This window comes from Macrotis lagotis, chromosome 2, assembly GCF_037893015.1.
Source record: "Macrotis lagotis isolate mMagLag1 chromosome 2, bilby.v1.9.chrom.fasta, whole genome shotgun sequence".
In the NCBI taxonomy this organism is placed as follows: Eukaryota; Metazoa; Chordata; class Mammalia; order Peramelemorphia; family Peramelidae; genus Macrotis; species Macrotis lagotis.
This window is the reverse complement of record NC_133659.1, coordinates 309887101-309909010: the sequence shown is the minus strand read 5'-3', so window position 1 is coordinate 309909010 and position 21910 is coordinate 309887101. Positions and strand designations below refer to the sequence as shown.

Genomic DNA, 21910 nt, shown 5'->3' with positions numbered 1-21910 from the left:
GGACCGCGGGCGGGGCCGGGGGGAGCTGCAGACCGGCCGCGTGACGGCGGGGAGGGGGCGCGGAGCTGCGGGGACCGCGGGGGTCCGGGCCGGGCGCCCCGCGGGGGGCGCAGCCTGCCCGGCCCTCCTCCGCTCCTGGCACGCGCGCAGCGCCGCCCCCGGGCGGGCGTGCCCGCGCACACGTACACACACAACACGCGGGCACGCACACAAAGACACGGCGCGCTCCCGCTGCCCCCGCTTCACTACAAACGCGCACACACGCCTATATACATACGGACACACATATACACACAGACTCACACCCATACACACAATAAACAGACACACACAAGCACACACACACACACAGCCCCCCCCCTCGGGGTCCCATCCGCCGGCCCCGCCTCTCCTCCCGAGGGGGCGGGGGCTCGGGGCTTCCCCGAGAGGCCGGAGGGGGCGGGGCGGGGGCGGGGCCCGAGCACGCGCCGCGCCTCCCCGCCCCTCCCCCCCGGGCACCGCGGCTCCGGGCCCCGGCGGCGGGCCGGGCTTTATTTGTTTACAAGCGGGTGACGTCAGCTCCGCCTCCGCCTGCGCCGTCGGCGCCCGCCTCCGGCCCCGCCCCTTTCTCTGCCCTCCCCCCCCGCCGAACCGCCGACGTCACAATGGTGCGATCTCGGGATTGGCGGGCGGCGGCCGCCCCCGCCGGCGACGCCACTTCCGCCGCGGGCGCCTATAAGAAGGGGCGCCGGGCGGCCGCCTCTCTTCGCCCGTCGGAGCTGGAAATGCAGCTGCCGGGCTCGGCGCTGGCTGCGGAGCGGGAGGCGGAGGCGGCCGAGGGGGCGCGGGCGATGTGAAGAGGCCTGGGCCGCTCTCCTCCTCCTCCTCCTCCTCCTCCTCCTCCTCCTCCTCCTCTCCCGCCGCCCCTCCAAAGACATAACTTTGTTTTGTTTTGTTTTGTTTTTTGACCAAAAAAAAAAAAGAGGACCCCAAAGCGCGGGCGCCGGGGCCGGGTCCGCGGAGCCCCGCCGCCGCCGCCGCCCCCGGCGCTGGCTGGCCGGCCCCGGCCCGCCGCCCCCATGCATCCCTTCTACAGCCGCGCCGCCACCATGATCCGCGAGATCGCCGCCGCCGTGGCCTTCATCTCCAAGTTCCTCCGCACCAAGGGGCTGACGAGCGAGCGGCAGCTGCAGACCTTCAGCCAGAGCCTGCAGGAGCTGCTGGCAGGTGAGCGGCCGTTGGGGGGCCGCGCCGTTGGCTCCCCTCCCCCGCGCCGGGCCGTTGGGGGCCGACGCGTCCTGGGGGGGCAGGGCCGGCACCGCGCCTGTGCTTCTTTTGACCCCCCCCACTCCGCTTGAACCCCCCCCCTCTAAGCCTCGTCTCTCTCTATTCTCGCTTTCTCTTCTAGAACATTACAAACATCACTGGTTCCCCGAAAAACCCTGCAAGGGCTCAGGGTACCGCTGCATCCGCATCAACCACAAAATGGACCCCCTGATCGGCCAGGCCGCGCAGCGGATCGGACTGAGCAGCCAGGAGCTGTTCCGGCTGCTGCCCAGCGAACTGACCCTGTGGGTGGACCCTTACGAAGTGTCCTACCGCATCGGGGAGGACGGCTCCATCTGCGTGTTGTACGAAGCCTCGCCCGCCGGAGGTGGCACTCCGAACGGCGGCAGCGTGCCCATGGTAGACAGCCGGATCAGCTGTAAGGAGGAACTTCTGTTGGGCAGAACCAGCCCTTCCAAAAACTACACTATGATGACTGTATCAGGTTAAGATATAGTCTATTGGATGGATCATCTTATAATGGATGGATAAATTTGATTTTTGCTTTGGGTGGGCTCCTCTTGGGGATGGATTATGGAATTTAAACCATGTCACACAGCTGTGAAGATCTGGCACGAGATAGAGTGGTAAATTTTTTTTAAGTGACAGTGCCATAGTTTGGACAGTACCTTTCAGTGATTTAATAGCCTGTGAGTCCAAGTCAATGATCACTTTCTCTGCTAGGGAGTGAGGTCCTGAGGTGGTTTTGGTTTCTCCCAGACGTTTTTACTTCATTTCTACATCAGTCCCTTCGACCCAAATCTGTATTTATAAAGAACCTTTTCTCTGCAGCCCATCTTGCGGAGTCAATTTGCACTATTCACATTTATCAATTGTTCTAGTTAAACCCTTTTGGCAGCTCAGTAGCAAAGCTGAATGTTCGACACACGGTAGTACTGGAAATTGTATGACAGACTTTTACCTAGCACTTACTTCACCGTATGTATAAATGTACATAAGACAATAAATTAGAGTAAGCATGACCTGGGAAAATGGTCAGACCTTGTATTGTGTTCTTGGCCTTGAAAGTAGCAAGTGACCAGAATCTGCCATGGCAACAGGCTTTAAAAAGACCTTATAAAGACACTGTCTGAACTGTGGTGTTAGCACCAGCCAGCTCTCTGTACATTTGCTAGCTTGTAGTTTTCTAAGACTGAGTAAACTTCTTATTTTTAGAAAGTGGAGGTCTGGTTTGTAATTTTCCTTGTACTTAATTGGGTAAAAGTCTTTTTCCACAAACCACCATCTATTTTGTGAACTTTGTTAGTCATCTTTTATTTGGTAAATTATGAACTGGTGTAAATTTGTACAGTTCATGTATATTGATTGTGGCAAAGTTGTACAGATTTCTATATTTTGGATGAGAAATTTTTCTTCTCTCTATAATAAATTGTTTCCTATCTTGGCATTTTAATTAATCTCTTGTCATGATTGCATAGGAACAGCTAAACTTGTCTCACATTTATGGTAGATTATTACAAGGAGATGTGAACGTGGCAACACAGGTCATGCTGGGAGACATTTGATAAAGACATGGATTAACAAAGACCACTGGGGTAGAGCTATATCTGGGAAGTCTAGGGAAAAACAACACGGTGGTGTGTCTAACATGTTTTATTTATTAAACTCTAAAATCCAGTCATGTCTTGGAAACGTAACTCAAGGGCTAGTGATTTCCACAAGCTGAGGATGAGGGAAAGAAGTGAATGTGCTACCAAAGATGACTCATAATAAACCCAGAGGATTTAATGTCAATGATTTCCTGTTCGAAGTGAAGACATAACCGTAAATGTCCATTCTGGCCCACCTTTGAATCAGAGCTCCCGCTTTTGTCCCTGACGGATTGCCTTGCTCAATTAGAAAATCCTGGGACCTGTGTCCCAATAGTCTTAATGAGCAGACTAATCGCTCTACAGAAAGATTGGTTGCTTTTCACTTCATCAGCCTCAAGACAGTAAAAAAAAAAAAAAAAAACCAAAACACTTAAGCTGGAATTCAACAAAAGGTATGTTTCTAAATTTTTTATTTCTCCCACAATGAAATTCTGTCTACATAATGGATGACTCCATTTTCAGACTTTTATTTCAGATCGTTTTCTTTGGACTTTGACCATTGAGACTGCAGATGGTGGAGTTTGTTCCACTAACCCACATAATAAAGGCTCTTGGTAATTCTGTGACTTCAGTAGGAAACAAAAGCACTTTTTTAAGTGGGGGGGAAAGAAAAAGGACTCTTGATAAGTTTCACAGTAAAATGCCCAAGATGAATTTGATCATTATATATATATATATATATATATATATATATATATATATATATATATTTGGACAGGTCAAACACTTCCAATAGAAGTATTTACAAATGTTCCTAAAACTGAACACATATGAAATAGCGAGTCACCTCAGAATCTTGTTTACTAAAAGACGGTCATTCATAGCTTGGAGGCTCTGCTGCTACCCAGGTCAGACATGGAAGATGGTGCTGATGAATGATGTTGAACACATTATGCAAGACTCTTCAGTTTTTATGCATGTGTTCAGAATCCAATCTTCTGCTGTTAATCTGGGAAAAGCCCAGGTCCTCAAACTTGAGTTTGAGTCTCTTTAACTCGACAAAAGTGAAGTTTTTAATGCGCCTTTAGTGATCAATAGGGAGGGTGCATTTCAATTATCAGTTCATTCCCCACCAGCTGCTTTCTTCAAACATGGGCTGTACAAGATGAAATTTGATTAAACCTCCATGGTGTTTAGACTGGTCCCAACACCATCTTAACCTTGCTGCCTCTTTCTGTGTTAATTGAATTGAACCCCCTTTGAAGCTAGGTACCTTTGGTGTTATTACCAATTATGCCCTCCAAACTTAAAAAAAAAATCTTGTAGGATTTTTCTGTGGCCCAAGAGTTTGTTTAAATGAGAAGTAACCCGGAACAAGGTTTTATGTTTTTAAATATCGGGGTGTCATTTGAAGATTTCAAAGTCTTTTGCGATCGAAAATTTGTCAGAACTTAACCATTTTAACTTTTTTTTGAATTAACTACATCAGCACAACCAAAATAGCTTGATGAGCTTTAACCTGGCCTGTGTCTCTTTGCTGTGATGCCTGTCCATTCCTCAGACGACAGGCTAGCAAATAGTGTTGGTAGATGGGTAACAACAGTCTGCCACATCTTGTTTCTTTGTGGTGAATGTTATGCCCCCACAATTGATGAAGCCTTTGAGCACAGGTTAACAGCACCTCTTAATATGAGAACTAAGACCCAAATCATAGGTAAAAGCTTCAGAACAATTAAAGTTAACATTAAGACTGAAAACTTAATTTCCTAATGGTTTAATTCTAGAATGGTAACGCTGGAAGCAGTTTGATAGTTTTTGGCACAGATTTTCTCAGGGTGGTTCTTTTCTCGCCAACCACACTATGCAAATCTTTAGCTGCTTGTAAAAAAGACATTTCCTTTGCCTCTGAATGCTAATAAGGCCTCTCTTTCTTCTATATGGTACCAATGTAGAGCTGGAGTAAATTGGAACTAAAAAAATATCCTGTGGTAAATTATTAAACCACTGTTTCTCCCTTTGCTGTATTTACACAGAAAACCTAATTTTGCCAAGACTTGAAACTTTTGCAGTACCAGGCTGAACAGAACACATAGATTCTGTTTAGTTGTGCGAATGGTTTCCTCGGATAACCACAATCTCAGTGAAATGTAAGCAGCTGCAGAATTGTGAGTGGGGCTGAGGATTTCAGTTGATGGAATGGACTTTCACAAATCCAAGTATTTTTCCTGATGCCTTGGAGGGGTCATTTTCCATTTTAACTTGACCAGAGTCCTTTGATGTGTTTCCCTTTTAATGTTGAAGCTAATGTTTTTAGGGCTCTGCTATTTCTGGGGTGTTTACAAATCTCTCTGCCCACTGCTTTTTTTTTTTTTTAATCCAGGACTGGGGCATAATGTAACCAATGGCAATAATTAGAGTGTCTGTTGAAACCAAGTGGTTTCCTCTCTGCCTAACTGACCACCACCCTTACTTGGGTCAGTTGGCCTCTGCAGTCCTAAAGGAAGAATTTGGCCAGTCCAGAGGAACAGTGATTGGTGGCCTGGATCTACAGCTTTGCAAAGGGCCTTCCTCCTGTATTTTAGAGAAACAGATTTCTTCCAGATCCTAAACTAACCAGTCTGCAGATGTCAGCTCTTGTTTAACTACGAAATCCCTCAAGTTCAATACATGAGATCATAGATTTAAAACAAAAGGAACCTACCAAAGACAAGGAGATCAAGTAACCCAAGGTCACTTAGTGGTGATTGGTGGTAGCAGCAGAAAATCCAGTGCTTTCTACCAAGCTAGTGGGCCTATTTTTAAATATACATATACATATGTATATTGAAAATAAAACATCATGGTGGTGGGGGAGACACCCCTGCTTTGAAACCTTTTTGTATGTATTTGAGGAAGATAGCTTCTCCGGGCTCAATTTTTCCTTTTTTTGGGCTTTAGATCATCTTGTTTTACCTTCTGAAATTGTACAGACTGCAAATATAGCCAAATTTAGCACTTCTACCTAGAGTGATGACATAAAAATGAACATTATAGAAACAAGATAGTCACTTGGTTCACTTGGCTCTCAATGAATTTTTGACTGCTAAAAGTCAGTCTTAGTAAATGCTTTGTAAAGGGGACTGATTTCATTTTCCTTAACAGATTCTGTAGGGGAGGTATAATTAACATCAGTTTCTTTGACATATTTTGTATTTCTAAATTTTGGGTATCTACTTAACTCTGGGATAGTTACTTAATATGGGAATAGCAAAGGATGGTATGCTTTCATATAAGTATTTTTAAGCAATATCATTTCACCACAAATATTTTGGAGTTTAATACTTTAAAAAGGACTCAGTTGAATGCCAAATTTTCTAGATCAATCTGTTTTCTTAATTGTAAGGTTTTTCTTGAAATACTGTTGTAATTGAGAGACTGGAGCTTTTGAATAAGCAGGACTTCTCTTTCCAGAAGAAGCTACCAAGAGAGACTGGAGACTGGGGTGGAAATAGAAAGGAAGAGAATAGGGAAAATGGCTCAAAAGGGGAATGAAGTGTCAAGGCTATAGCAAGTATGAAAGATGGAGGGGGGGGGAAAGTTGGTGGTAGGACAAAGAAGGCAGATAGATAGGTTGAGATACATTGAAAACATCAAGAAGAATTCCTTGGCAGGAAGTTTGGGAACCACTCATAGGATGGAGCCCTTTCTATATTTGTACTAATGTCACGAATCTGGAGTAAGACTCATGCTGTATTTGTTTCAGTGATTATATTGTACAGGTTTATAACTTTAGAATTGGTTTGGGAGACAGGGACAGAAGACGGGTACCTAAAATAAAGATGTTAAAGGGGAAGTGATGTGGAAGGTAGGAAATAACACTCCCTGGTTATAAATTTAATTGACAAACTTACACCTTGGAGCTGTAAAGTCCATTTGGTCTTTACTATTTTAAGTAGTGGTGTAGAAAGGAGCATCATTGGCTGTCTGACAATTAACCTGACATCACAATAGGAACTACTATTAAACTAGGAAGAACTAGCTTTATCTGATTTAGTGAGTCAAAACATATTCTTGTAGGTGACTGAGCAAATGGAGAGTACTTCAAGGAATGTGCCTAGATTACCACTAATTATCTAATATTTAATAGCTATCCTAGGTTCTTGTATTTCTGACTTTATGCAACTTTCCAAGAGAAAACAAAGTACAATTATATTTGTATAGGTTTACTATTTATAAAACCTAAGTTTTTATAAATTTTAAGCAGGAACTGGTCAGGGGATTAGGTGAAAGCAGTTGATGATTCCTAGTATTTTTTTCAAAACAATGTGCCTCCCTGAAAAATCCTAATTGATTTCCTGTAATTGATTTTCTGTAATGGATTTCCATGTAGATGAGTCCTTTCTAGAATTTTAAATAATTTTAATTAGTTTTAATTAAATGAAATAACATAATTTTAAATAAACTTAGGCTTTTTTTTTAAAATCTTAATACTGAAGACTTAAGTCAGTTAACAATTGTACAGGACTGGAGTTCTTACTAGATCATCTTGGGAAAGTCTTCTGCATTTTCTCAGACCAGATGGGGGTGTATAAAGGGCTTTAAATTAAATCATAAATGCCATACAAATGTAAACTATGAGGGATTTTTTCCCCTTTTGCCACCTCCATTTATCCTAATCTACTTGTATAGAATTCAGTCTTACTTTTTGTAATGTCCATATATGTATTTGGTTGGATCTTCATATGACTAAATATATGTTTCACATAGGAAAGAAATGCATTTGAATAGGGTCATAGATATAAAGCTAAGAGAGACTTCAGAAAGACTTGTCATTGTACAAATGAGGAAACGGAGGCCCAAGGAGTGACTTATTCAGGCACTAAATAACAGATTCAGAATATGAATGCAGATCCTTGGACTCGAAAAATAGTGCTCTTTCCAATGAGAGTATGCATTTGTGTATGTAGGCTGGTGAGCATGGCCGCCTGCCTCCAAATTTCAAAGATCTTGATTGGTATTTTCCATTGGGTTATTATCTTTAGGTTATTAAATGTTACTTTTTAAAGTAATATTTTAAAAGTTATTTTAAGATAGATATTTTATAAATAGCTATAGACTGATTCAGCATATGCGCAACTCAAAAATCAAAAAGATTTGGGATTTCTTATGATTTAACCAGGAGGCATCACTTAGATGCTTTGCTTTTAACCTTAGCTATAAAGTCCCCATGAAACGGGGGAAATAAATTGTAATAAGTCAGGGTCAGGTCTTTACTTGGTTTGGAAGGATGTGTCTGAAGACTGTAAGTCACAGCCAAATTATTCACTAGTTCTACTTTGTTGCAAATTAGTATCTTGAATCTAACTTCAGATTACTTCTTGGGATGTCATTAGACTCTCCATTACCAAGGCTTCGCCTCCTGCCTTCTCCTTTCTTCCCCCCTCCCATCCCTCAGGGTGCACACTTCAAGATAAGTATTATTGTAATGATTAAAAAGGTTCCAGAGACATAGTTTCTGGGTAATTTAATCATTTTATTAAGACCAGCAGGCTATTAATAAAAGGATGATCATTTGGCTCTCTCTCTCTTGGACCAAAGATAGTCATGGTGGCAGGCTCACAATTTATAGACCCTTTCTCTCATTATCTACACTTTGTGGATATCGCTATATTAGACATTATATAGACCAATCCCTTTGTTTGTAGGAACTGAGATCAATAGAAGTGCCAAACAGCTATTGTAAGTTAATCAGAATTGAAAGCTAGGAATCAGATTCTAAATCTGATTTCTTCCTACCATATTAATCACACAGAACCCAATTGTTTGGTCTTGAACTGCTTTCTAAAAAAACAGTAAGATACCTGAGGACTTGGGTTGCTACTCTTAGCAGGTGATTACAAGTCAGTGACTCTCCATTATCTGAAGTAAATAAAAGCAAATTCCTAGATGATGAATTAATAGAACTGTGCTAACAGTTTAGTGAGCGTGAAACCACCTATGTTTCTGGTAGAAATTAAGATAAAACTACTTTTAAATGTCTTAAGTGTCTTTTCTACAAGTGAAACGTGTATATGTGTTTGTATGTATGTGTGTATGTGTGTGTGTGTGTAGAATGAAGTCTGAACTGGATTCAAGTCTACACTCTTAGTTTTTGCAAGGCAATGGGGTTAAGTGATTTGTCCAAGATCAAGTGTCTGAGGCCGCATTTGAACTCAGGTCCTCCTGACTCCAGGGCCGGTCCTCTTATCTATTGCACCACCTAGCTGCCCCTCAAGTCTACATTCTTAACACATCCTGTGTGTCTTCCAACTTCTCTATCACTAGTCTTCTCTAAACCCCTACCAAGACTCTTAACTTGAGCTCCAAGGACTAAGGAAATGTGCAGATTTAGCCCAAATATAAACTTGTACATGTGAGAGTACCCATTGAGAGATGTATACGCAAGGAGAACTGACCACTGGTCACTTTGTTAGGAGTTCAGACTTGTTTTTCCTGGCTGTCTAGAGCTGAGCTTTTCACTTAAACCCATGTCCTTCACAGAAATGTGGCTTCCAGAGCCTTTCTCTCAGTGAGGAGATGCCATTTAATTCAGTGCCTGGAATGAAGAAACCTTTAAGTTGAGAAGGTGATGCACACTCAAGTTTTGTTCCAACACAAACTGGTGACTTCACCCAGGGCCCCTAAGCTTCCATTAAAGCTCATGTTTGGTGGGTAGAATTTTTAGCACACTAACTCTTAAGGGTTTTTCAAACTGCAGCAGAACAGTCACTAGTTATGTGATCTCAAAATCTGGAGTGATCTAGCTACTTTTCTTTGTGGCAAAGAAAAAGCTCTTTCCTTCCCTGTACATTATCAGTTGGGCTTTAGTTTCATCTTGTGATGCAACCTGATGCAACATTTACTTGCATCGGTAATATAATGAAACCTGGTTTTCCCTAGTCATAAGTGAGTCAGTGACCATGTTTGTTTGGGTTTTTTCCACTTTTGACTCAGTTCCTTTTTTTAAAATCTGAAGACAATCTCCTGGAATAGTTTCTATTTAGCTGTATAGTATTACCACATACCTTCAATGAAATAGGTATTCATCTGACCTCCCCCTCATTCATGTTAATTTATTTTCAGTATAGCAAACAAAGGGCCTGTTTGAAAAGATCTTAAGAAGACTTAGGAAGGCACAAATTTTCTTTTGAATCTCTCAAAGATCTTCAATGCAAATCTCCCTTGCTTTTTTGTCAATGTTCAACTTGTGTGGTTTGGATATATCCCCATAAATTAATCAGTCAGTGTGCCAATAGGATGATTGATTCAGATATCTAAGAATAAGAGCTTGGGAGATCAATTAAGATAGGTTGTAGATAATGGAAGCTATGGCTGGACCTCCACTATCCTTAGGATGCCCTCTAAAACAATAACATTCAACAGCAACATCTATGGCAGGGCTGTCCAATCTTAGTTTTAAAAGTTTTTATTGAAAAAATTGACAATATATTTTTATCTGCCATTTTAGTGAGAGCTCTGCGGTAGCTTGGCTTCATTTACTAAAACATTTAGTAAACCCACAGGTGGGCCGCAAGCATCCCACTGGCCACATTTTGGACAGCTCTGATCTGTGGAGTTATGGGATGGTATTATATTCTAGGTTCATTTGGATTTTGTCTTAGTTTCCTTTCTTCCTTTGAAGGCTTATCTGAGATATCCTGTTTTATAGAGAACTGGTCTAAGAGTCAAGATCTGAAGATAATTGTGTGACTCTGGGAAAGTCATTTAATCTCTGTGTTCTTAGATGGGAAGATAAAGAGTTCCTCATCAGGGCTGTGGTATTGAAATGTGTTGTATTCCTTGTCCCCCCCTTTATAAAAAAGATAGTAATACTTTTATGAGTTAAAATTTGACTACTAAAAAATTCCAATACTTTTCTGATAAAAATAACTTAATGTATAGTAGATAATGCTAAACTTATAGAGGTTTATGAGATGCATTTCAGAGAACCCTGTGTGGGCCTGATAACCTTTCAGAAGCTTTCTGAGATTAAAAGTATTTTCATAATATTAAAACCTTCTAATACCATAATATATAAATTTATATATGTGTATGTATATGCTATATATTTATATATATATATATATATATATAACTCACATTCACACTTGTGTAACTCACATAAACAAAATCTCTCTTCAGTAATTATTCAGAGTGCCAAGAGGTTATGAGACCATGAAGTTTAAGAACCTTGCTTAACTTGAATTGACCTAGGTTTGAACCTCCCCATATGGATCATTCATTCTCTCAATTTTTTTTATGTATAAAATGGGAGTAATACTTGTTTCCCCTGGTGATTGTGGGACTCAAATGAGGTCATGTATGTAAGATCTTTGCAAATTTGCTCTGGAAATGTTAGTTATTTTTATTTGCTGTCCATTAGAAAGAACATTTGGTATAAAAGGTGTCTTGAATTGGACATTCCCTGATTATTCAAGGCTGACTGAAAGCTATATCGAACTTGAGAGCCAATTTATTGCTGTCAGGGCATTCCAGTTGGGTAATAAGTTCTGAAGGGACCAGTGATGGCCATATGGTTGATTAAAAAAAATAATCCTTAACCTTGAAAACTGTTAAAAAAAAAAAGAAAAGTAAGCCTAGCCTAGTTAACTCTCAAGATTAAAAAAGATTTTTTTCATGACTGGGTAGGTCCCATTCACATAAACCTTTATTTATGTTGCTATTTTTATCATGTTTTTCCTTTGTATGTTTGAAAAACAAGAATAGGTTTTATTCTAGTTTCATAATTTGATTTAATTATGCATATTCCCTTCCTACTCTCCTGAAAGGAATTTGAGTTCTTATAAATTAGTCAATTTATAATTGATTAGTCAATCAATATCCAATGAGAACTAGGCCCCAGATTAAACAGAAATTTTTCTTTCCCTCTAACACACACACACACACACACACACACACACAATTTTATCACCTACTTTTGCCTTCAAAGTATGTGGCAATAATTAATTTAAACAAGAAACAAATTGTCACAAGATGAAACCATTACTTTTCAGCTAATGTGCATCCCTGCCCAGTTTCCCTATGAATTTTATCCTGAAATAAAGAGTAAAGCCTGAGTCATATCCTAAATCCCTCTATCATCCAATCACTGACTTAAGAATTTCCAAGTGTGTATTTCTAAAACTTAAATTTTGAAGTTTCATTGAATAAGATAGAAATATCATATTAGCTTGGCATCTTCTACCTTCTCCTTCCCTTTTCTCTATTAAATGGAGGGCAAGAGGAGTGGAGAAATGGGAGAGTACCTTTCATTTGATCTTTGAGATTCTCACTTCCTTTTGATAGTGTGACTCGCCTGGATTTATTTATTTGACAGTTTGTGGTCAGACTGATTTGAAATTGGAGTCAACATTGGTCCCATTCTTTACCAATTCCTTAATGCTTTAAAAGTGAAAGTGCATGTGACATATTAGAGAAAGTGGATGATTTGCAAGTGATGAGGAAAGATGGAGTCCTTTTCCTTTCAAGATTCTGTTTTAAATCAGAAGTTTCTTTGCTTCCAGTCCAAGGATAAATTAACCTGAAGGAGGCTAGTTAAATAACTACTTCACTGAAGTACAGTCTATCATTCAGATTCTATAATTGAGAATTTATCTATTCACTAAAATTTATTTGTTAACCTCTAAATCAACCTCCAACCTGAAGTTCCCAAGTGAGATTGAGCAAGGTGATCCCCAAGGTGATTCTCATTTTATAAACAAGTGTCCTTTTTTCAGAATGTAATGCCACATTTTTAAATTTTTTTTTGTTGGCGATTTTGCTATTTAAATTGTCCCCCCATGTTTAGCACTTAACTTCGGTCTAGTCCCTCTTCTGTTTTGTCCTAATAATAAGACTTTGATGTGTTTTGTGGAGAAAAAATGTGAAAGAAATTATGTGTTAGATAAGATTCATTTGGTCATGAGTGTTGTTGGCCATGAGTTCAATGTTTTAATGGATCAACCATATGGTACATCTAGGAAAAAAGAGGAAAATTTGCTGATCTCTGTGTAGTACCTCTCAGGAAAGTGCTAAAATAAATGTGAGTAGAGGCTAGGAGGACCCTAACCTTGAATTTACAGGTTCATTATTTGCTAATTTAGTGTTAACAAGGTAACATTATTGAACATAATTATTGCAAAAGACAAGAATTGACAGTATGAATGAGATATGTGCTAAATAGGAGTTAGCAAGAAAAGAAATCAGCACATTGGCCATGTCTGAAAATCTGTGTTAACTGTTAACCCTTTTGCTGTTTGGAGGCAGAAAAAAATGTTTCATCATTTGTCTTCCAAAATCTTGATTGGTTGTTGTGTTGATGAATTTCATAGTCTTTCAAAGTGGTTTATAGTACTATTGGATTATACATTTTTTCCTCCTAGTTTTGCTCTTTTCATGCTGAGTCAGTTCAAACAAATCTTCCAAGTTTCTCCGAATTCTTCATATTTATAATTTCTTACTGTGCCAATAGACCATAGCTTGTTTGACCATTCTCCAACTGATTGTCACACATGTTATTTCTGGTTCTTCGTTGCAAGCCAAAATGCTACTTTATAAATATGAGTCTCTTTTCTCTCTGTCTTTGATCTCTTTGTAGGACAAGCCTGGTGATAGAGTAGATAAAGTCAAAGTTGTATACAATTTAATGAATTCAGTATAGTTTCAACCTGTTTTTCAGAAGGGTTGTAGCAATTTACAGTTCCTTGAATAGTATCTTAGTTTTACAGTCCTCCCACATTTGCCATTTTTATCTATTGAAGGTTTCGCTTCACACAAGGGAGACTGGTAAAAAAAAAAACCAAAAGGTCATTGAAGAAAAAGTGGGAGGAAAGCGGTTTATCTGCAGCAAATCTCAAACTGTTCTTAAAAGGTAGCAGTATATGCAAATCATTAACGTGTTTTATTACTGGTTAAAAAAATAGAGGTCTGTCTGTAGAATAGAGTAGGTATGCAACATACAGAAACAAACATAATATTTGATGAACCCCCAAACTCCAGTTATTGAAGTTATATATCTTATATATAAAATATATAAATAGTTTTTCCCCCAAAAAAAATTATTGGGAAAAGTGGGCAGCAGACTGGCAGAAAATAGGTGGAGACCCACCATTTACTTCATATATATCAAGCTAAACTCAAAATGGAACCAGATATAAAAAGTCACAGTATCAACACATTATAAGAGCTTGGAAAAATAATAGGGAAGTGTTCATGACTTAAGTAATGTGGGCAAATTTGATTCACTATAATTATTTACACAAATCTAATATAGTAAAAATTAAAAGATAAAAAAGTAACTGGGGAAAAAAATCTTTGAAGAAATTTCTCTGATAAAGGTTTCATTTCCGTGATACAAATATGCTTCAAATTTGTAAGACTGAGCTGTTTATCAGTGAATAACTGGTCATGGATATGAACAGAAAGTTAAAGGGAAGTGATTCAAGATGTCAGTGCTTAAATGCTAATTAATTATTAGTGTTTCTTGATTGATTGACAATTTTTTTGAGGAATGTTCTGAATCACTAATAATTAGGAAAGTATAAATAAAAATGATTTGAATTTCTGCTGTCTACTTATCAGAATGACAAAAATGATAAAAGTAGAAAATAACAAACGTTGGAAGGACTGTGGGAAAAGAGGGCCATTTTGAAAAGTAATTTTAACTATGCTCAAAAAGTTAACAAAGTCTACATTTCCTTTGATAAAGCTTTACCTCTCCAAGCCTATCCTTCAACAAAACCACAAAAAGAGAAGGACCCATGTGTACAAAAATATTTGTAGTCACTCTTTGTTGTAGCCAAAAATTAGAAAATCACGAACAATTAGGGAATGATGAAACAAATTGTGGCATATGAATGTAATGGAATATTATTGTGCCATATGAAATGTTGTAATGAAGGACCTGCCTTGTGACTTTCTTTGTGTTGCTCTTAGCTAGCACTAGTGGCTGACATATGCAGTAAGTGTTTCTTAAATACTTGAAGTTTTAACGTGAAGAAATAGTTTTGGCGAGCTGCAGTTATTTTTGCCAATAGTCTCACATCTAGTATGTTGCTGAAGTGGTATTTGAAACTGGCTTTTTTGATAGCAAATCCAGTGTTCTTTCTACTATACACGAACCAGTAGATTTTATACTATGTAATTCTATTTTATATTTTTATCATAAACCCAAATGTGCATTAAGACAGGGAACCTTCCACATTTTCCTGTTCTAAGACACTTAAGAGTCTACTTTCCCTAAGGATTCACTCTTTTTTTTTTTTGTGGTTTTCTTTCAAGAATCAATCTGCCTCAGTTTCATGACTATGATTTGAATCCTAAGGAGAAAAAGAAGTAAAAAGTACATCCCCTTGGAAAGTTTATCCATACCCAAGGCAGATTTTCCCCTGGTACTTTTTTTTTTTAAACAAGGCCTGAGGAGAGACTTTGGAAATTATATATTAAGAGTTAAGGTTATAGAAGTTTACCAACACTTAAACTCACCCAACATAAACTAAAGAGGCCTTAACTGGTATGTATTAATAGAAAAGCAGAAACAAATTCTATCTTTCTTCATTAAAAGGAAAAAAATAACCCTCCAAACAAATATTAACTAGATAATTCTAATATTAACTAGATAATTCTAGTAGCTCTGGTAGATAGTTTGGGATAAAGGGTTGATAAGAAAAATTAACTTTGAGAGGGTGAAGCCCAGAGTAGGACAAAATCAGTTTCCATTCTCAAGGATTACAGTTAAATTCTAAAAGTTTTGGCAAAAGAGGGACAAATGTCTTCCCAAAGTGCCGGAGGAGTTTGGGGTCATAATATTAAATATCCCTTATAATCCCTTGTTGTTGCTCAGTTGTTTTTCATATTTAATTCTTCATGAAACCATTTGGGGTGGTCTTAACAAAGACAGTCAAGTGGTTCGCCATTTTCTTCTTCAGCTCCTTTTACAGATGAGGAAATTGAGACAGAGCATTTGAAGTCAGGTTGTCTTTACCTTCTATGTATCCCACAACCTACCTCCCATTTATAATTTCTTAAGCTGTTCTACTGTCCCAACTGGGTTCTAATCATTCCAAATAAACATAACCTCGTCACTGGAAAGGGAAAAGTACCATGGAGTGGAATAAGTTTGTTGAGTTTGGCATTTAAAAAACAAACAAAAAACTAAGTTCAAATCCTCATTCTTTCCTCATTTCAGATACAATGAGAAATAGACTGGACCTGTGTTCAAATCCTGGATCTAAATAACACGATATTACTTAAGTGAACTAGAGAAATGACTTAGGAAATCCATAAGATATATAAAACACTTTTCCCCTAGTTCCTTCTGTCTGTTGATTATCTCCAATTTATTATGTATCTACCTTGTTTGTACCAAATTGTTTGCATGTTGTCACCCCATTAAGACTGGAAGTTCCTTGAGGAGAGGGATTATCCTTTGCCTTTTATCATGTTCCCATCTACCTTCTTTGTACCTAATTGTTTGCATGTTGTCACCCCATTAAGACTGGAAGTTCCTTTTGCCTTTCATCTTATTCCCATTATTTAGTACAGTATTTGACAAAGAGTAGTCATTTTATAATTGCTTGTTTAATTTTTTAAACCATAAATTCTACAGAAAGAATAGACTATTGATTTTTGGTACATTGAAGTGATAATATTGAATATTATTGGCTGACCATTGATAAATAGTGTCCCCAAGGCCATTCAAGATGAAGCTTTATCTATTTAGTTTCTCCCAGGTTTGAATGTTAGCTCCAGCCGGAAACTTGGTGAAAAACCTTTGACCTTTGCAATCCTCAAAATAAAAGGGAAAATATGATTGACTTTCTGTATTTTTTATTTTCACATATTTTTTTCAGTATAATCAGACTTTTAGCACTTGGTTATTCAAACTCTTGCAAGTTAAATATAAAAGCTAATAGTGTGCATGCTGATAAATATTAGTTTTGTCATCTTGTTCATCTTTTGAACAATATTTTTAGCATGTATTTAAGATTGCTTAAAATATTTTAATCAGTGCTAATTTTTTCCCTCTTTTACTCCCTTTCTTTTTTCTTTCCTTCCATCCTTTTTTCTTTTTTCCTTTTTCCTGTCCTTCCTTCTTCCCTCTCTGTCTCTGTCTCTATCTCTGTCTGTCTCTGTCTCTATCTGTCTGTCTGTCTGTCTCTCTTTCTCTGTTTCTCTCTGTTTCTGTCTCTCCTCAGGAAAATACAGGATAATGGGGGGAATGTAATGTGGGTAATGCCAAAAATTGTGAATTTTAAAAAATTATTATTAATTATTAATGTTGAGATTATGGTCTGTATTTTTGCATCAAAATGCTGTTTGTGGTAATTAATGGAGGTCTGTTCTATAAGAGAATTTCATATCCAATAACCCAAAGACCAGGACTAAACCTTAGAGTTCTTTTGGGGTGTTAAGCTGTGTATTTGCCTGGAAAGCTAGATTCCTTCTAGAATTTTGATCCTATTCTCTTAAGTTCATTCCATCCACTCCCACCCTTCCAAAAAGTGTTCCCTAATTTAAAAATTAACTCCTGTCTGAAGTTGTTCCAGTGATTTAAACATAACCCAAGAAGAATGTGTTTTGGGATTTGTGGGGAAGGGCTTGATTTCATTTCCCAGTTGCTTAAGTTTGGGACAGTAACTAAAATCTTTTAAACAATGATTAACCAAGCTATGTTCATTTGATCTTTAGTCATTTATTAAATAAGAGTTAGGATAATGCCATTCTGTTGCAAACAAGAGTCCCAGACTTGAAGATGAGAGCTTGATTTCACAGCCAACCTCTCACTCCTTGCCTCATCTTAGGCTGGTGACCTCCAAGCCTTCCTGAATCCCAAGTTTCCTCAGTGGTTAAATGAGGATGTTGCAAAGAAATGATTCCCAAACTCCCAGCTCTCAAAGGATAATCCCACTCAACTCTTTCTCTCTCTCTCCTTCCTTTCCGTTCTCCCTCCCTCCTTTCCTCTATCTATGTCTGTCTGTCTGTCTCTGTCTCTTTCTCTTGTCTCTATTTTCCCCCTCCCTCTTTCTGTCTCTTTGTGGCTTTCTCTTTTTCTCTCTCCAGGAAGATAACCAGGAAAAATGTGGGTGAGGTTAAAAATTTTTAACCCTTAACTTTCACACCAGAAGAATATCCTTCTAGAAGACTTCTTTAATCCTTTCTTACCTTTTGTTAGCATTCTCTCATCAAATTGCCTTGAATTTGTTTTCCATGTATATATTTTATCAAGTGGCAAGAAAAGGGGAAGGGAAAGGAATAATCATTTGCATTGGTTGGAAAGACTTTTCTCACTCAGGAGCCCCTTGGATCAGTGGCTCTCAAAGTGAAGTCCAGGGACTCATGGGGAACCTTTTCAGGGCATTCTGTGAAGCCAAAACTATTTATATAATAAGACTTTAGGCTTTCATTTATAACATGGTAAATATTGATAGAGATAACACATAAACAAAAGCTCTTTGGAAAGGTCATCAATTTTTAAGAATGCAAAAGGGGACTGAAAGCTACAAGTTTAAGTTGTTCCCCTATCTAGTGCCTTCCCACTATTAATTATTTTCTATTTATTCTGTACATATCTTGCTTTATATGTCTATTTTTTGCATGTTGTTTTCCTCATTAGATTGTAAGCTCCTTGAGGGCAGGGAATTATTTTTACTGTTTTTTTGGCTTAATAGATTTTTAGTGTTTGATAGTTGTCTTCTTCATTACATTGCTACAATCCTTAGGGCAGAGACTTCTCTTTTGCCTTTTTTTTTAGGTATTCTCTTGCTTAGTACAGTGGCTGCTACATAGTAAGTGGCTTAACAAATGTCTCTTGAATTGAAAAGCATAGATCCAGTCCCAATGCTTTTATCACTTCTTGCTTCCACCAACCAACCTCAAGAAAAGTGGAAGCTCTCTGAGAGCAGGCACTGCTCTTTAGTTTTTGACATCATTCCCTCTGCATGCTTGTTGGCTTCATTTTTTTTTCTTACATACCTTAATCACAGAGAAACTGTAAGGGTCTTGCTCTACCAGTTTGAGGTTTGTTTTTTTTTTTTTTTTGGACTAGGTAAAAGTGGTCATTCTTTGCCTCATTTCTTTCTTACCTAGCCTTAATCACTGAATGTGGGGATTTCCTCGGCCAAACTGAGACCTGTGAAAGAACTTAGTTCAAAAAGGTTAAGATCTTCATAGCTGGTTCCTGGACCCAGATGACTCTGGAGCAGAAAGTGAGGTGGTGACTTTGCCCAGCCTTTCCTCACTTCTATCCAATTCACTTTGATGGCATCACCCCCATGATATCATTGTCCTCTTGGAGAACAAAGAACAAATAGCACCAACCTATTCTAGTACCTGAAAAATAAGAAATGTTTCTTTGCCTTTTGTTTTTTATTTGGTGTTCCCTTCCCTGAATCAATGTACCCCAAGACCCCTTGTTCCTACCCCCTTACCCTTACCTACCCCCAAGAGCAAAAGTTGACCAAACACTGGTGATTTCATCTGACAGTCTGTTAGGACCTGTTATCCATCCACCATATCTCCAGAGGGAAGGGGAAGTATTGTTTCATCATTGATCTTTAATTGAATTTTGAGTAGTGATGGACAGCCCAAATAAAGCAATTAAATTTCTTGAATGAGCATACAAGGTAGCTTCACTGTAGACCTTAGGATCAGAATGAATCAGATGCTTAGAGCTAGATGGGGCAACTCATCTAATTTCCACATTATACAGATCAGGAATGTGAAGGAAAGGGTGAGAGGTTTGCTAAAGGTCACACTGCCCTTAAGGGTCATAAATCTAAGGTCATCAAAGGGACCTTAGACCCTTCTAGTCCATCTTCCTTTTTATGCAAATGTGCAAAAGTTACCTGAAGTACCAAAGTCATAAAGATATGTGTTGGAGATGGGACTTGAATTCAGTCTTTTATCCCCTAAAATGTTATTTGATTCCAAAAGTAATGCTACTTTCTTCTACTCCAGTGATTCTCAACTTTGTGTGTGTATGTGTGTGTGTGATGAACCTCTTTGGCAACCTTTGAACTCCTCAGATTTGTTTTTTAAAAAATTCAAAATTTTCAAAAAATATTTGAATTTTGGGGTGGCTAGGTGGCACAGTAGAGAGAGTACCTGAGTGCAAATCTGGCCTCAGACACTTAATAATTACCTAGCTATGTGTGGCCTTGGGCAAGCCACTTAACCCCATTGCCTTCAAAAATCTAAAAAATTTGAATTTCAAAGAATTCAAAAAATGAATTTCAAATAATTTAATTGCTCAAAATTTCAAAACAAAACAGGATTGCAAAGAAAAATAAAAATCAATTATGTTGAAATACAGTTGTCAAAATCTATATTTTTTAAAATTCATGAACCCTCAGGTAAAGAAACCTTCTGAATTGAACTGCATAGACCTTGCCTTGTATTCACTCTTGTTTCCTATCATGAAGAACTTGGGTGAATCCCTTCTGAAGGTAACTGGGTTTCAGTTTGTTCACCTGTAAAATGGGTGGCTTAATAAACATTGTTGTGCGCCAGGCAGTATAGCCTTAAAGATACAAAGAAAGGCTAAAAATGGAATAGTAAAGAACAGAAAAAAATAGTTTCTTAAGAGTTCACATTCTAATGAGGGAGGAAAACTTTTGGACACAAAAGATATATAGTGTCAATTAAAAATAATCTGGAGGGATGATTCACATAAAGTAGCATATGAGCAGGGACTTAAAGGAAGGAGAAAAGCTCTAGGTCTGAGTTGAAGATGAACTCAAGTGTTCTTTCCCATCCTCAAGGCTTACATTTTACCATAGCCTTGTATTGGAGCTGTGGGCCACTATTGTTACTGCTCAGTGAAGTTTGATTCTCTCTTACGATTTCCTTGCCAGAGGTACTAGTGTGGTTTGCCATTTCCTTCTGCAGTTCATTTTACAGGTGAAGAAACTGAGGCAAGCAAGGTTAAGTGACTTGTTCAGGGTCATACAGTTAGTTCATGTCTGAGACCAGATTTTAACTCAGGAAAATTAGTTTTTCTAGTTCCAAACCCAATGTTCTATCCACTTCATCATCTACCTACCCAGGTCAATGTTACTATGAAAGCAAAACCTGGACTGTTAATTGTTGAAGGCCAGAAGACCTGTAAAAGAAGAAAGCAGTATGAGGCTGATGATTAATAGATCATTTTAAGAGGGGGGAATAAATTTGTGTGTATTTAAAGAGGACAACCAGGTCTGGAGAAAGGAAGACTCATCTTCATGAGTTTAAATCTGTCCTCAAATACTAGCTATGTGATCCTGGGCAAGTCATTCAACACTAGTTTGCCTCAGTTTCCTCATCTGTAAAATGAACTGCAGAAGGAAATGGCAAACCATACCAATCTCTTTGCCAAGAAATATCAACACTTTGGATGGCACTAATAAAATCTTGGAGTGGGTGAGGGGTGAGGCCTATGTTTTCCAGGAGAGGGTTGGCAGCTAAGACCAGGAGGGGAGGGGTGGGTCAAATCCCTGGTTTCAGATGAGCTCAGGTGAGACCCCTTTTGAAAACTTGATGTGAACCTGGTAGGTTAATGATGGAATACTTATGTGCTCACTCTTAAGAGGATTTCCATAAAATGAGGCAGTATTTTCCTTATAAGATAGAGACCTACAATTGAAAGCAACTTCAGGGTTCATCCATCTACCTTCTTATTTAACAGATGAGGAAACTGAGGTCTGGGGAAATTAAGTGTATCCTTCCTTAGGATTCATCTGTCTAGCTTCTTATTTAACAGATGAGGAAACTGAGGTCTGGGGAAATTAAGTGTATCCTTCCTTAGGATTCATCTGTCTAGCTTCTCATTTGACAGATGAAGAAACTGAGGTCCAGGGAAATGAAGTGCATCCTTCCTTTGTATTCATCTGTCTAGCTTCTCATTTTTCAGATGAAGAAACTGAGGTACAATGAAATTAAGTGTATCCCTCCTTAGGATTCATGTGACTAGTTTCTCATTTGACAGATGAGGAAACTGAGGTTCAGGGAATATGTGTTATCTCCAGGAGGATATAAAGGGCATAGCATTAGAAGTGGGT

General features: G+C 38.8%; 1 protein-coding gene across 1 annotated transcript; it reads left to right on the top strand.

The window, feature by feature from the left end:
* Nucleotides 1-742: 742 nt before the first annotated feature.
* Nucleotides 743-2719, top strand: BTG1 (BTG anti-proliferation factor 1). Its single transcript, XM_074226569.1, has 2 exons — nt 743-1206; nt 1388-2719. The coding sequence occupies exons 1-2, from the start codon at nt 1059-1061 to the stop codon at nt 1753-1755; spliced, it is 516 nt and encodes a 171-aa protein (XP_074082670.1). The 5' UTR covers nt 743-1058; the 3' UTR covers nt 1756-2719.
* Nucleotides 2720-21910: the final 19191 nt, after the last annotated feature.

Bases quoted from the DNA above. Each gene is read 5' to 3' on its own strand.
- BTG1 (XM_074226569.1), top strand. From the start codon at position 1,059: ATGCATCCCTTCTACAGCCGCGCCGCCACCATGATCCGCGAGATCGCC. The intron at 1,207-1,387 runs GTGAGCGGCCGT...TTTCTCTTCTAG, and splicing joins CCTGCAGGAGCTGCTGGCAG to AACATTACAAACATCACTGG.